This window comes from Pipistrellus hanaki, assembly GCF_964339955.1.
Source record: "Pipistrellus hanaki genome assembly, chromosome: 11".
NCBI lineage: Eukaryota > Metazoa > Chordata > Mammalia > Chiroptera > Vespertilionidae > Pipistrellus > Pipistrellus hanaki.
In genome coordinates this window covers 2,217,066-2,230,063 of record NC_140513.1, presented here as the reverse complement: position 1 = coordinate 2,230,063, position 12,998 = coordinate 2,217,066, and the positions used below count along the sequence as shown (strand labels likewise).

Below are 12,998 nucleotides of genomic sequence, written 5' to 3'. Positions count from 1 at the left end.
CACCCTCACTGACGCCCAGAACGCCCAGACACGTGACCCCGCCCTGGGAAGCTGTGCCCGCGGCTGGCTGCTCACTCCCCTGGGCCAGTGTCTCTGAGGCCGAGGGCACGTTCCTCCCAACAGCCGAAGTCTGACTCCATCCCTGAAGTTCCCGCTTTCATCAAGCTGGATCCACTCCTGTGCCCGTCAGCAAGTGCCCTGACCTGGCACCAGGGGCCCTGGCGGCTCCTCTCAGATGCCCGTGCACGTGTCCCTGCCGTCCCCAGTCTCAGCCCAACGGGAGCGGGCATTCCTGCGGGGGCCGCGCACTCACTGCCTTGCAAACAATTCCAGAGAGCTGGGAAGCCGGAGAGGAGGGGCTGGAGGACACACTGAATAAAACAGACCCGCCACGTAACCTGGCATAAAACAGTGCCAATGGCAGCTGGGCAGGTCGGCCAGTCGGCACGCTATACCCTCGTTTAGTAACGGAACTCCAAGCCCACGCCAGCTGTGTTTCCACTTTTTAATTCTGCTATTTTCTCTTAAAACGTAGGCTTTAACAGGATGATAGGCCTGAAGTTTGCCAAATCCCACCGGGAATAAAGAGCATAGAAAAAGTCAAAGCTCCAGCAAAAATATAATGTGCACAACTCACTTTAGAAAATAGTTTAGGTACATTTTGGTTATAAAACTCATTTACAGATTATTCACATGTATTTATCAAAACTCTCCTGCTGATACATGAGGACATGTAACTAAACAAGCTGTGCACAGGAAACCCAGGCAGGTCACATGGAAAACAAGGTCAACGGGATACATTCATGACGGAACTGGGAGGGAAGCAGCACTTCCTGCGACGCCCCGGCCTGGACGGCGCAGGCAGCCCCTCCACCGCGTGCGCTTGGCGCCACACGCCGCCCTGGCAGCCACGGCGAGAAGCCACACGCACACGGGGACGCTCTATGCAAATGCTTTTACCAACCGAGCCACCGAGGGTTCCCAAGGCAAGGGCAGGTGCCATGTGCCCTGCCAGGAGAGCTGCCGGGCACAGGCTCACTCTTGGGAAGGATGATGCGGTCTCCCCCTACAGCACGCACCCTCACACCAGGGGGGCCAACACGTGAGAACAGGCTCCAACTTCACTGAAAGAACTGACCACCTCACCGTCCTGTCTGCCACCGCTAGCTTGCAGAGCGTTAGACTCCAGACTGTTGTCACTCTCCGAGTATCTGCTGAGCGGAGCGTTCTACCCGGAGAGGAGAGAAACTGAAAGGAACGCTGCCCCTCCCTGCGCCTTCCCGCGGCCCCCAGGCCGCTCTCCCCGCCGGGACACGGGCTCCCAGGCGGGGCTGTCCCGCGCTGGCAAGGAGCAGGCAGTGAACAAGTATTGTTTAAACTCGTGGCAGCCACACGCCGCTTCCTAAGGACCTCCTAGGAGTCCATGCAGCATAGGAGTAGCTTCTGACTAACACAGAGCCCTTTCTGCTTAAAGCAGAGGCCCAGAAACCTCTAATGCGCTCACCTCAGGGCTTTTTTCCTACCCCGCCCGCCAGGGGCTGCCGCCGGCGGTGGGGGAAGGGGCTGCGCTCCTGTCTGAGACCCCAGTGGCTCTGTACGTGTTTGGGAAAGCGGTCTCAGGAGCGCACCCTCCTTCCCCGTCTGACTCCCCTGCACACTCCCCAACAGCAGCAGCTCCTCACCGGGCGCTCGCACCCCACCACCACGGAACGTGCCGCTCTTCCTGCTTCTCAACTCCCAGGCCCCACGCCCTCCCCTAGCCTCTGAAAGGTTTCATTCCTGCCAAAGGTCAGGTGTCCACACTGAAGGCACACACACTTTGATACAGCCCGCTGGTGACATCCGCAAAGAAGGAAACACCCATCCGGCAGCTGCCGAGTGTGTCCATTTCTCTGGGACACCTGCATTACCCCGGCCTGCCTCGGCTCCCCCGCCGCCGGGATCTCCCTCCCGCCCCACCCCCTCCGCTGCCCCTCCGCCCCGATGTGTAACATGGAGCTTTCCAGGTTCCACCTAAACTGGTCACTCGGCTGGGCCCTGGCAGCCTGCCAGCTCTCTCAGGGCTGAGGGGGCCGGGAGCTGCCCAGCACCAGCCCCGCCCTGGCCCAGCCCAGAACTGGGAACTCCCCGTTACAGGAGCTCACATGCTGGCGTCTGAACGCTCACTCAAGGCTCATTGTGTCAGGAAGGAGGAGGATTTGTTAGAGCTGTGCGCCTAGGCAGCTGAATCCCTCAAAGACACGTCCTGTCTGTGCCAACGGGCCTAGCCTAGAAACGTCCATCAGAACCTGACCTAACAGATCTTTGCTTCCCAATGCCCTGCCCTCACTCTGTAAACAGAACCGGACACACTGGCCAGCAGTGCCCGCCTGCCCCAGGCCTGCCTGTGGCACCTGCAGCAGAGGGCTCAGCCCGCCTCTGCCCTCCTCCTCCGTCACAGTGTGCCCTGGCGAAGGACTCACTGTAAGCAGGGAGAAGAGTGGTCTGCTAGATTAAATCTTAAAAGGATTCTGCTCTTTGCTGTACAAATATACACTTCAGCTTTTACAATACCCGCTCCAGTCTGACCCAGCCTTTTATAGAAGAACAAGCTGCACCTCAGGGCATTGTCCTAGCACATCGCCCTCTGGAGTCCTGGCAGCGGACAAAAAGCCCTGAAGACGAGCAACAGGCTCAGGTTCAGTTCCATTTCCCATGTCCCCCCACGGCACCCGCACTCCTCCGAGAAAAAGCAGCTGTAGCTGACGGCCCGTAGCCGCCTGCGGGCGGTGTGCGGCTGACCGCGCCCCCGGCTCCCTAGAGCCTCCTCCTCTTCCAACCGCTGTCGTCCGCTTGGGTCCGCCCAGCGTCCCAGCTGGAGCTCCTCTTGGGGCGATGGCCCCCGGGGCTGGGCAGCCCCTGGTCCCTGTCCCTGGAGGCCCTGCTCTCTCTCTGGCGGCTCTGCCCCCCTTTCTGGTCGCTTTTACTGGTGGAGTCCACGCTGGCGGCCGGAGGGTCGCCTGGCCCGTGCGGGAAGCTGGGCTCTGCGGAGGGGGCGGGGGAGGCTGCTCCCGGCTGCTGGGGGCTCCAGGGCTCCAGGCTCCGCAGGGAGTTCGCTGAGGCTTCCATCCTCCTGAACAGCCGGGGGTCCCGAGGCTGGTCCTTGGCAGGAGGCCGCTCAGGGTCCTTCCCAGCAGCGGAGACAGCAGCCTCCCTGGGGTCCAGGGGTGCCGGGTTCGGGGCGTTGTCCGGGCTGCTGTCCTGGGGGCTGCTGCCCTCGGGGGCTGTCGAGGGAGGGTAGGTCAGACTCCGCTGCAGCACCGACTTGAGCTTTAGGGTCTTGGTGACGTCATGCTTATAGCTCTGGTCGGAGGTCCTGATGATGGCGCCCCGCCGCTGCGCGTCCTGGATCAGGTGGTTCCAATGATGATTGTCCTTGAAACCAAGAGAAGGGGGGCAGTCAGACCCACAAACACGCACACACTGGGGAGCAGCAGCCCAGCTTCGCTTATGAACAAAGAAGCAGACCTTCAGGAACAGATTCTCCAGCCGGTACATGGCCCCACGCCCTTAGAGAGGCCACCCTGTGGGGCAGAACCCACCCCCCTGCAGCCGGGCTGCACCTGGACGGCAGCCCCGAGGAGCTGTTTAAACGAAGACTACTTAAAACCAAGTGCAGGAGGCCTGCAGAGCACCAGCACCTTCAAGGCTCCGCAGGAGCCGTGACCAGCGACCAGCGTGCGGGCACTGCAGACAGGGCACTTACTTCGCTTTCACCCCAGGAAGCGCCCTGGCCACTGGTCTGGCCCTGCCAGCCTCGCGCAAGGTACTGACACCTGGAACTGGTACTGACACCTGGCTTCCAAAAGGCCAACTTCTGGGGCCTGTCACTGCTCAGACAAGCACCGAGCTTCCACCAAATCCTCAGGGGCCTCCCAAACCCCAAAGGGTAAAACCCCTTCATTCAAGATTGAGTGTCGGGCCTTTAGCAACACGTAAGCTTAAGAACAGGAGGTGCACAGCTTTAAAAAATCCTTTTAAGGGTACAACACAGTCCCTGAAGATCGGTGAACAGTTCAATGAGAAAGACTATACTTGAGCGCCCTCTGGTGGTACTAACCAAAATGGGGAAATCTCGCCTAAGAGAACTTTTAGAAAAAATTAAGAAAACTGAAAGCCACCCCCACTGAGACTAGGAGCAAACACAAGCTTTGGCTGACAGTGCTAGCACCAAGGAGGCTGCCATTTGTCCACCAAACGGGTCTACTGGCCGCCACCTCTAGAGCCTGCAGGCCGCGGGTGGGCCACAGCAGCTCTGGCTCCCCCCGCGCCTGGCTGTGGTGTCCAGGGGGCCGGCACAGCCACACTGACAATTGCTAGCACTTCACGACTGAGAGTCACACATCCCTACCCGCCCTGTGACGCAGGTACACTTTTTAGAGGTCACCTCGAGACGACACTTGCTACCTGGCCTCCGGCTGAGGCAGGTGAGTAGCTCCATGTAAAGCTCCAGGGAGAAGCTGCTGGGGACACACGGCTCCGGAAAGAGGCTCGTTCTCTCATGCCGCCATGTGCCCCGAAGCCCTTCCATGCTGACGGAGAGTCAGAACCACCCATCGACCACCCCCCGGTCAGTGACGCCAGACAGACTCGGGGCTCTCTGTCACCCTGGACCTACCATCAGGGTCCGCAGGTGCCCGAGGATGAAGAGGCTGTACTTGGCTCGAGTGATGGCGACGTTCAACCTCTGCAGACTGGCCAGGAACCTAGGCGATCAGAAAACAGTTACTTCTTTCTGTGGAGACTCAGAGTTTCTCGTGGGCTCTGACTTTTAAAGTCACAGTCCTTTCTCACTCGTCCTCCAGCGCAGGGCCCCTGGCACAGAAGCAATCCCGCTTAAAAAGAGGGAACAAAACTCCCCATGCTTCCCTCCGAGGGGCATCTGTCCATCTTCCCATCTTGACTTAAATGAGATGCTGCAATTTTAACAGTGTGATTTTTAAGCCTTAAAGACATCCTAAACAGATGATACTAGGTTGATTATTCTTAAATAAGTGTATTTGAGATTACGAAAATACGGGGGAACTAGGGCAGAAGCACACAAACATGAGACAAACCTAACAGCAGGCCAGAAAGACCTGGGAAATGACAGAACTGCTTGCTACACAATGAAGCTGAGAGGTCAGGGTGCTGGGAAAGAAGAGACTGTTTACAAAATGGTCCGGAGGTAACTGGCCTCTCCCTGTGGATATGCAGGTGCCTCTGGGCCGGGGCGGAGAGAAATTAAGGTGTGTTGCCTTAAGAACAAGGAAACACTTATAATCTGAAAAGTCCATCTGCTAGTTATGAGAAGAGAAAACTCTGAGCCCGAGACCTAGGAGAGTTGCCTGACACCCACCACAGTGCCCGAGCTTCTCTGGGAAGTCCCGGACCGCAGCTGAGGCTAACAGACTCGGCCGAAGAGGGAACACAGAGCAAGGAGGAAAACCACGTTGTGACACATCCCGGGAGAAGAGCAGACCCTGCAGGACACACTGACCCAATGACTATTTCACTCTGATTAAACAGAAAAACAGGTTCACACCGCCATGTTAATTAGCACACAAGGTATCAGAGGAGTAAGTGCAACAGGGGAGCCATTTCACAGCTTAGAAACTGCAGCACGACAGTCACTCACCCGATGGAGCCCTGCATGGCGTTGGCTCTGACACACGTGACAATGACGCAGTCTTTCTGGCGGCCCTGGAATGCATCCACAGTATCCACCTCTGCCAACCTGTTGGCGGAAGAGGTTTGTAAGAGAGAGGATTATTAAACGGACACAGCCACAGAGCACTGCTCCTCAGAAGCCTCTCCATGGGGCTGTCCTATGGACATGTGCTTCACGTGTACAGAACTCACATCGGAAAGCACACGGTCCTCAACCGTCTTCAAGCCCATTCGCTGTGGGGTGCAGCCATCACCACTAATTCCACCGCATTGCCATGGCCTGAGGGAGAGCCCCTGTCTTGATTTCCCCTCCCCCACAGGCCCTGGCTCCACGACCTGCTGTCCATCTCTGACTCCAACACCGACATTTCCTGTCAGTGGAACGCCATGCGTGGCCTCCCGTGCCGCAGCGTGCCAACGCGTCCTTCCTCTTACGACTGCCTGCCGGACTGTACAGGCGGACCGACATCTATGCCCCATCGACAACCTGCCCCGAGTTCTGTGTGGGGAAGTACTTGATTACTAACTCCATCTCTTTACTTTTCTAGCATCAATGTCAGCAGTTTGTGTGTTTCTAGGGTAAGGCACATTTGAGTTAATGGATTCCAGTGTTTAATCTTTAGTTTTACTGCGAGGTGAAAGGAGAGAGGAACATGACAATGTGACCTGCACCGGGTCAGTGAGGACTTGGACCGGCCGTCTGGAACTACAGGGAAAGGCCGAGAGCTGCGGTCGCTCCGCCATCGGCTCCCGATGGCCAGCCCGATGGCAGGAGGCTGTCCACCCGACCCAGTGTCCTGTGCTGGCCGGGCTGCCGCCCCACACGCTTCCTTTCCGTCCAGCCCCTCCTTCCAGCAAACAGGAGCTGGGAAATCTGTATAAACTGGATGCCTCACCCTTTTTCTTCAAACTGCTTGTCCAGCTCCTTCTGAATCATCACCTTCTGAGCCTTGTAATGGGTGATTATGCCAATGGTTCGGCAACGGACGTCCCTTTTATCTTTGAGAAGTTTAACCAATTCTATCACCACTTTGATTTCTTGAAGATTTACATATGAGCTAAGGAAGAGGGGGAAAAGCACATCAAAACTAACAGCAGCAAAAAAACCACAGCAAAAACCTAACAGCAGCCCAGCCGCTAACTGAAGTGCCACGTGGCTGCCACTGCTGCCGGAGGCAGGCAGGTCACATACACACACACACACACACACACACACACACATACACACACACACCCCGCAGCAGTGACTCCGGGGCTGACACAGCCCCTCAGCCCTGCCGCCTGAGCCACACCACACTAACGGCCAGGGAAGCAAACCTGGCTAACTAGAATGATCGTGCACAACATCAGTGTTTTAAATATAAACACAAACAAAAATAGTGCGACAATGCTGGGACCGCCCTGGGGAGTGGCTAAGGGGAGAACATACTCATTTTCCCGTCGTTCCGAGCCGTCTCTGACATCAAACACGAGGTAGGGCTGGAACGGCCATTTTGATAGACACCGGGTGCTCTCGGTCCCTCTACGAGAAAGCAGCCCCGTTCGGAGCAGTCAGGTTACAGGAAGCGCTTTACTATCAGCACCATTTTCCCTGCTCGGAGGAGGATGGGAAGCGAGGGCACAGGAAGGATCTTCAAATGCAGTGTGCTCTGTGTGCACAAAGCACACATGCAGTGTGCTTTGTGCCATTACCGTATTTCTAGTCTAGTGCTAGGCAGGATGAGCTGTGTACTTAAACACAGCCATTACAACTGGCAAGTTACTCATGACACACCACGTAAAGAAAGAAAGCCATTTAATTCTATGTTGGATCCAGTAGGGTTTTTTTAGTTAAAAAAATTAAAAATATGAGAATAGTACCCAGGCCAGAAGACACACCCTAAGGCAGCAGTAACGTTTCTGGGTAGTGCAAACCTCAGTGGTTTTCCCTTTTTGCTTATCTGCGACTTTTGTAATTAGGGAATATTACGGAACCTTGGACGTATACTTTTATGACAAGACTTAAAAACACAGTAAACTGCCCTTCAGTCCTGCGGCCAAACCGGCTCGGCGGGAGCGCCCACCTGTTGGTCTTCAGGCTCTTGTTGTAGATGTAGTTGGAGGGGAAGAGACAGATGTCGGGGTGCATCCTGTACTGCACGGTCAGCTGCAGCACGGGCAGCCTGGCGCTCACGTGGTGCTCCACGTTCTCCTCCAGCAGCTTGCAGAAGCGGGCCATCATGGACTGCTCGTAGCCGAACTCCTGCGCCGTCTGCAGGGAGAAGGAGCAGTCACCTGGTTATCAGACTGCTTCGCTGTGCGGGTCCTGATAGGGGTGTCGAACTCAATCAGAGAAGGGGCCAAAATCTAAAATCCAGCCTAAATCGCGGGCCGAATGGTTTACTGAACAGTCATAAACTGAACAATGTCATAAACTGACAGCAGAGTGCAGTGATGACAGCGCGGTGCGGGCCACATTGCAAGGCCTGGCGGGCTGGATTTGGCCCGCGGGCCTTGTGTTTGACACATGTGCGAAAGTCACTGAGCTCTGAGGTAACGGCAAGGTTCGGGCCATTACCAGCAACCAGTCAGAGAAAGGCGTGTTTTTGTTAATCCTCAACCGAGGATATTTTTTCCACTGATTTTGAGAGAGAGTGGAAGGGAGGATGAGAGAGCCAGAGAGAGACATCGATGTGAGAGAGACACATTGATTGGTTGCCTTCTGCATACCACCTGTCCGAGGCAGGGGATTAAGCCTGCAACTGAGGTGTATGCTCTTGACCGGAATCAAACCCACCACCCTTCAGTTCACAGGCCAATGCTCTATCCACTGAGCCAAACCGGCCAGGGAGAGAAAGATGTTTCTGACTCTGACCTTGAGAAGCCATGGAGGTTGGCCATGTGGAAGCGCTCACACTGCCATGAAAGGACATGACCTTGTGAATGACCACACTGAAGCTGTTCTGATGCTAACAGAGGTCACCCGACCCAGTGATGAAAAAAGCAAAAACTGTAACACAGGTTTTAACCGTTATTCCTGTGCCAGGCCCTCAACAAACAGAAATATTCCTTGTCACTGTAAACAAGCCCTTCTAAAGACTGATCGCTTGGACCGTCCTCCCCCGTATACGCAGCCATCTCCGCCGTCCAGAGCCGGCCTCACAGAACTTACGCCTGTGAGGGAAGCTGACCACTGACTGACTGGGGTGATCTCACACCCCCAGGAAGGCAGGCACCTCTGCAAACTGCCCTCAGGTTATCATGGCTGTACTTTGGGATATACTTTTCAATGTGGCCATCAGACCAAGACATGAAAAGCATTTTGCCAAATGATCTAGAAGCAAAAGTGTGCTCTGACAATCACACTAAGAGGGCAACTCTTCCTGAGCGGCGGTGTGGGCAGGGGCATTGCGGCTGTACGTGCAAAGCTTGGACACACCCGCTTCACAAACTGGAGAGTGGAGACAAAGACATTACGTCTAAATAATAGTTTGTATAGGTGAATTTAAGTAGGATTTTGTAACTAAATAAATATTAGTAATCATTCGACAATTCCATTTATATCCCCAAAAGTTTAATTCAAATTAGCTGAAACCTCATTTTAAACATTCTCTTGGGGGGGGGGGGGGGGGACACTTATATGAAGCGACACACCTACTTCCAGGAAACAGCTGAGCCTGCCCCAGAAATCCACATCCATGCGCACACTCTGACCCGGAAGGACACTCCTGGGTGGCAATCAACCAACCGGCACAGGATTCTGCACTTTAGACAAGGCCAAGCCCTACACATGTCCACACGTGCACACACCTGACAGCCACCGGACACGCCATCCTTCGGGGACTTTCGTGTCTGTCCCCGCTAGGACGCAAGCTCACGAGGGCAGGGCGGCTTCCATAAGTGAAGGCTGAACAAGGTGCGTCCGTGAGCACACCAATGCCAGTTCAAACACTCCCTTACCTGGTTCAGTATTGTCCTTGGAAAGAGGTGGAGGAAATGAGCTTGGTACTTATTTTCTGAACTTTCCTCAATAAGCCTGTATTATTTTTGCAATTAAAAAAACACCCAAATGGGTTTTCCTCACTTTTACTTTTCATCCATCACCAGGCAGGCAGCAAACTGAGGCCATCACAGCCTTTCCATTACCTGCTGCGGCTCTTCGCCAAACGGACCCGCCCCGCTTTGAACGCGTGATTTACATTCCAAACCAGGGTCCAGCCCTCGATAACCCGACACCCACTAAGTCTCCCGGACGGAGCACAGTCGCCCTCCCGTCACCTTCCTCCCCGCGGTGAGGCCACGGGCACTTGTACTACAGGGTACAGAACTAAAGCTGCACATGTACTCTAACTGTGTCTGTGTAAGGTTTCCCCAGGTGTGCACGTATGTAAACAAAGCAGGAGGTGGGTTCTTTCCCTCGCTGTAAGTTGTTTTGGTTTCATTATTAAAGTCAGTCAGACACAGCCTTTAGAGCAGTTGTGCTCTGCGTGTCTCAGAGAAGCCCAGCGCTCATGGAGCGGGCTCTCTGGCCTCTGGCCCCTGGCGCGGCTCCTTCACACACAAACACAGCACAATTACCAAGAAGGGGGAACTGTTAGATACTTGAAGACTCAAATGGTGGTTCTCTTTTTCCAGCCATTCCGACAGCTTTCCCTGCAAATGAGAGACGATGGTCCAGCAAAGACCCTCCTGCCCCTCCGCCCGCCACCAAAAGCCCGTCCACTGTAAAGCGGGGAACGGGGGACTCACCAAGGAGATGACGGTGGGGGGCAGCTGCTTCGGGTCCCCGACGAGGATGAGCTTGTTGCAGCGGTGGATGAGCGGGGTGAGGGTCTCCACTTCACAAGCCTGCCCGGCCTGCGAGCAAAGCGCGGGAGAGACCAGCTCAGTCACCTTTCCATTCACCCACATGCAGTTTAATGCACAACAGCCTTACCCAGCCAAAAAGAACCACACTTTCTCCCTCTGCACCGAACACCAACACAACAAAAACACTCAATGAAGACCACACGTGGATGCTGAAGTCAGGATCCACTCAGGTGCCAGATACCTGGGAGCCAGCCACGAGCCAGCAGGCCACGGACTGCCCAGGTTTGGGTCCTCTGTTCCTGCCGGAGCTGCAAGTCTGTGACACCCCCCCCACCACCACCACCACCACCTTCTCCTGGTCCTCAGCAGCCCGCATGCGCCTTCTCACTGGGGACTAGAGACCTGTGGCCTCCGGACCCATTCCGTGTCTCATTCCCATCCCTTTGTCCTCTGGCTCTACCCCTGACACACAGCAGGGACCTAACAAATGCTCAGTGAATGAACGAGGAAAACACTGGGGCTCAGAGCTGTCCGGTCACATTTAAAATGCTGCCAAAGGCAGCCTGGCTGTTCCGAGCAGCTCAGACAGGCCCTGGGAGGGTCTGGGAGGCAGTGTCCAACCCCACCACTGGGAGTGCCCGGGGAGGGCAGCCCGTGTCACCGCGAAGGACTAGGTAACAGCAGGTGCACTCCGGTGCGCAGTCACCGTGTCCAACCTCAGCAGCCCTGCTCGTCTCCGCCGCGGCAAGCACTAGTCCACGCCGCAGCGGCCGCGCACTGACCTCGTCCACGATGACGCAGCTGAAGGGGACTCCCCCTTGCCCCCGGAAGGCGGACTCGAGCAGTAAGCCGCCGCTCGTGCTCAGGGTGCAGCAGATGATGTGGGACTCCAGGATGATGATGCTCTGGGTTTTCTGTGGGCGCCCTTGAACCTGAGACGACGACAAAGGTTCATTACCCTTCAGTTGTCTGTGAATTCTAGGCCACGGCAGGCGACTTTCCTACAAAGCACCATCTTTACTCTGTGACAGAGTAACATTTAGCAAATGTCAGGGGAGAACCACCGTCTAGAAAAACAGCAGAAACTTCAGATCCAAGACACGGGCTGTGGCGGAGCAGGCAGTCCGATGACACCGCACTGCACAGCCAGCACACTCGGCCTGTGTCTGCTGACCCCGTGACCCAGGCCGTGAGCTCGGGCAGGGGTGGCACGGTGGGCCCAGGGCTCAGCACCCACTGCTCTCAGCCAGCAGCAAGGAAACAGCAGCGTGACAGCCAGAGAGAAGGCTGGCGATACATTCAGAAGAGAATTCTCCTCAGAAGCACGGCTAGCCTCGCTGGTGGGTATCCGCCCTCTCCCCGGCCCCACGGGAACCCTGTGCTATTGGACAGGCAACACGGAGCTGCCAGGCCCTGCGCTGGGCTCAGACACGCGTAGTTTTCTTTCTTCTTAACAGGAAAACACCACACCTCCCCTTTATTCATACGCATCTGGCCAGTGACAGTTCGGGGGGAGGCGGAGTAGAGGCTGTAATACTTACCCACACCTAGAAAATGAAAGCTAGTCTATAATCACTTCTTCCTTAGAAATCTCAGGAGTGATAAGAACTCATTATTAGGCTAAAGAAACAAATGTAAATATACATGTAATTACACCATTTCCACTTCTATATTTGTTTGAAAGTTCTCAGAATGGGAAAAACTTTAAATGCAATTGATAAAAGCCCAGAGGTTATCTCAACTATGTCACGATGAAGAAAAAGAAAAGAAAAAACAGGAAAATGCTCTACGTAAAGCACTTACCTCTTTAATTTTAGATGCAAGTTCCTGCCTTTCTTTTGAAACTTGGGCAATTTTTTCATCTAATTCGTGCCTCTGGAAAAAATCAAAGTGAAGTAAGCATTTAAATGCTCCCCAGGGGACTGCCGCACTTCAAAGGGGAGCCCCTTCCCAAGGCTGCTCTCCGCAGCGGGGCCTGGCGCTGCATCACTGCGGCTCCGGAATTAGGCGGAGGGGCTCCACACCATCTGTCTGGCCAAGCAGCCTGCACGCCTTCAGCTGACTCTGGCCCTTCCACGTGCCCGTGCCGAAGCAGTAGCCCCGTCACAGCACCTGTAGCTCCGGACAGATTTCTCCAATGTTCCTGCCCCAGGGCCTGTTTGCCTTGACCATCCTGTACTTACACCCCCCGGGAGTTGGAGCTGTTTGAACTGACCAATCCGGCCTTAGCCTGGGAACCCCAAAGCACTCCAACTCACGGGCCCTAATAAAGACGCGCGCCCCAGACCCTGCCTCCCTGCCTGCACTCTGCCTTGACCTCCGTGGCCCCTCAGGATGCACTGTCTTTCCTCTGGGGCCTGTGAGGGATCCACCTCTCTCATGGGCTGCTGCAGGCACTCTCAGCACCGGCACCCAGGCTCCTCTTGGCAGCAGGCACTCTGACTGTGTAAATTCCGCCGGGGCCAGTACATGGCCTGTGCTCCTTCAGAGCATCCCAACCCTTGGGCTGTCGTTCCTTCACT

At 55.5% G+C, this 12,998-nt stretch overlaps 1 protein-coding gene across 13 annotated transcripts in view; it reads right to left on the bottom strand.

Moving 5' to 3' along the window:
* Positions 1 to 491: 491 nt before the first annotated feature.
* SETX (senataxin) overlaps positions 492 to 12,998 on the bottom strand; it is a 48,125-nt gene continuing 35,618 nt past the window's right edge. For 10 of the 13 annotated variants that reach the window (XM_084898627.1, XM_084898625.1, XM_084898631.1 and 7 more), the window contains 10 exons: positions 12,280 to 12,351; positions 11,259 to 11,408; positions 10,417 to 10,524; positions 10,246 to 10,320; positions 7,752 to 7,939; positions 7,118 to 7,210; positions 6,585 to 6,746; positions 5,657 to 5,755; positions 4,658 to 4,745; positions 492 to 3,414 (listed from right to left, as the gene is read on the bottom strand). In XM_084898627.1, the coding sequence (XP_084754753.1) occupies positions 2,797 to 3,414; positions 4,658 to 4,745; positions 5,657 to 5,755; positions 6,585 to 6,746; positions 7,118 to 7,210; positions 7,752 to 7,939; positions 10,246 to 10,320; positions 10,417 to 10,524; positions 11,259 to 11,408; positions 12,280 to 12,351 (1,653 nt within the window). In that variant the 3' untranslated portion in view covers positions 492 to 2,796. The remainder of the gene's footprint in view (positions 3,415 to 4,657; positions 4,746 to 5,656; positions 5,756 to 6,584; positions 6,747 to 7,117; positions 7,211 to 7,751; positions 7,940 to 10,245; positions 10,321 to 10,416; positions 10,525 to 11,258; positions 11,409 to 12,279; positions 12,352 to 12,998) is intronic. The other 3 variants (XM_084898626.1, XM_084898623.1, XM_084898624.1) reach the window with 1 other exon arrangement.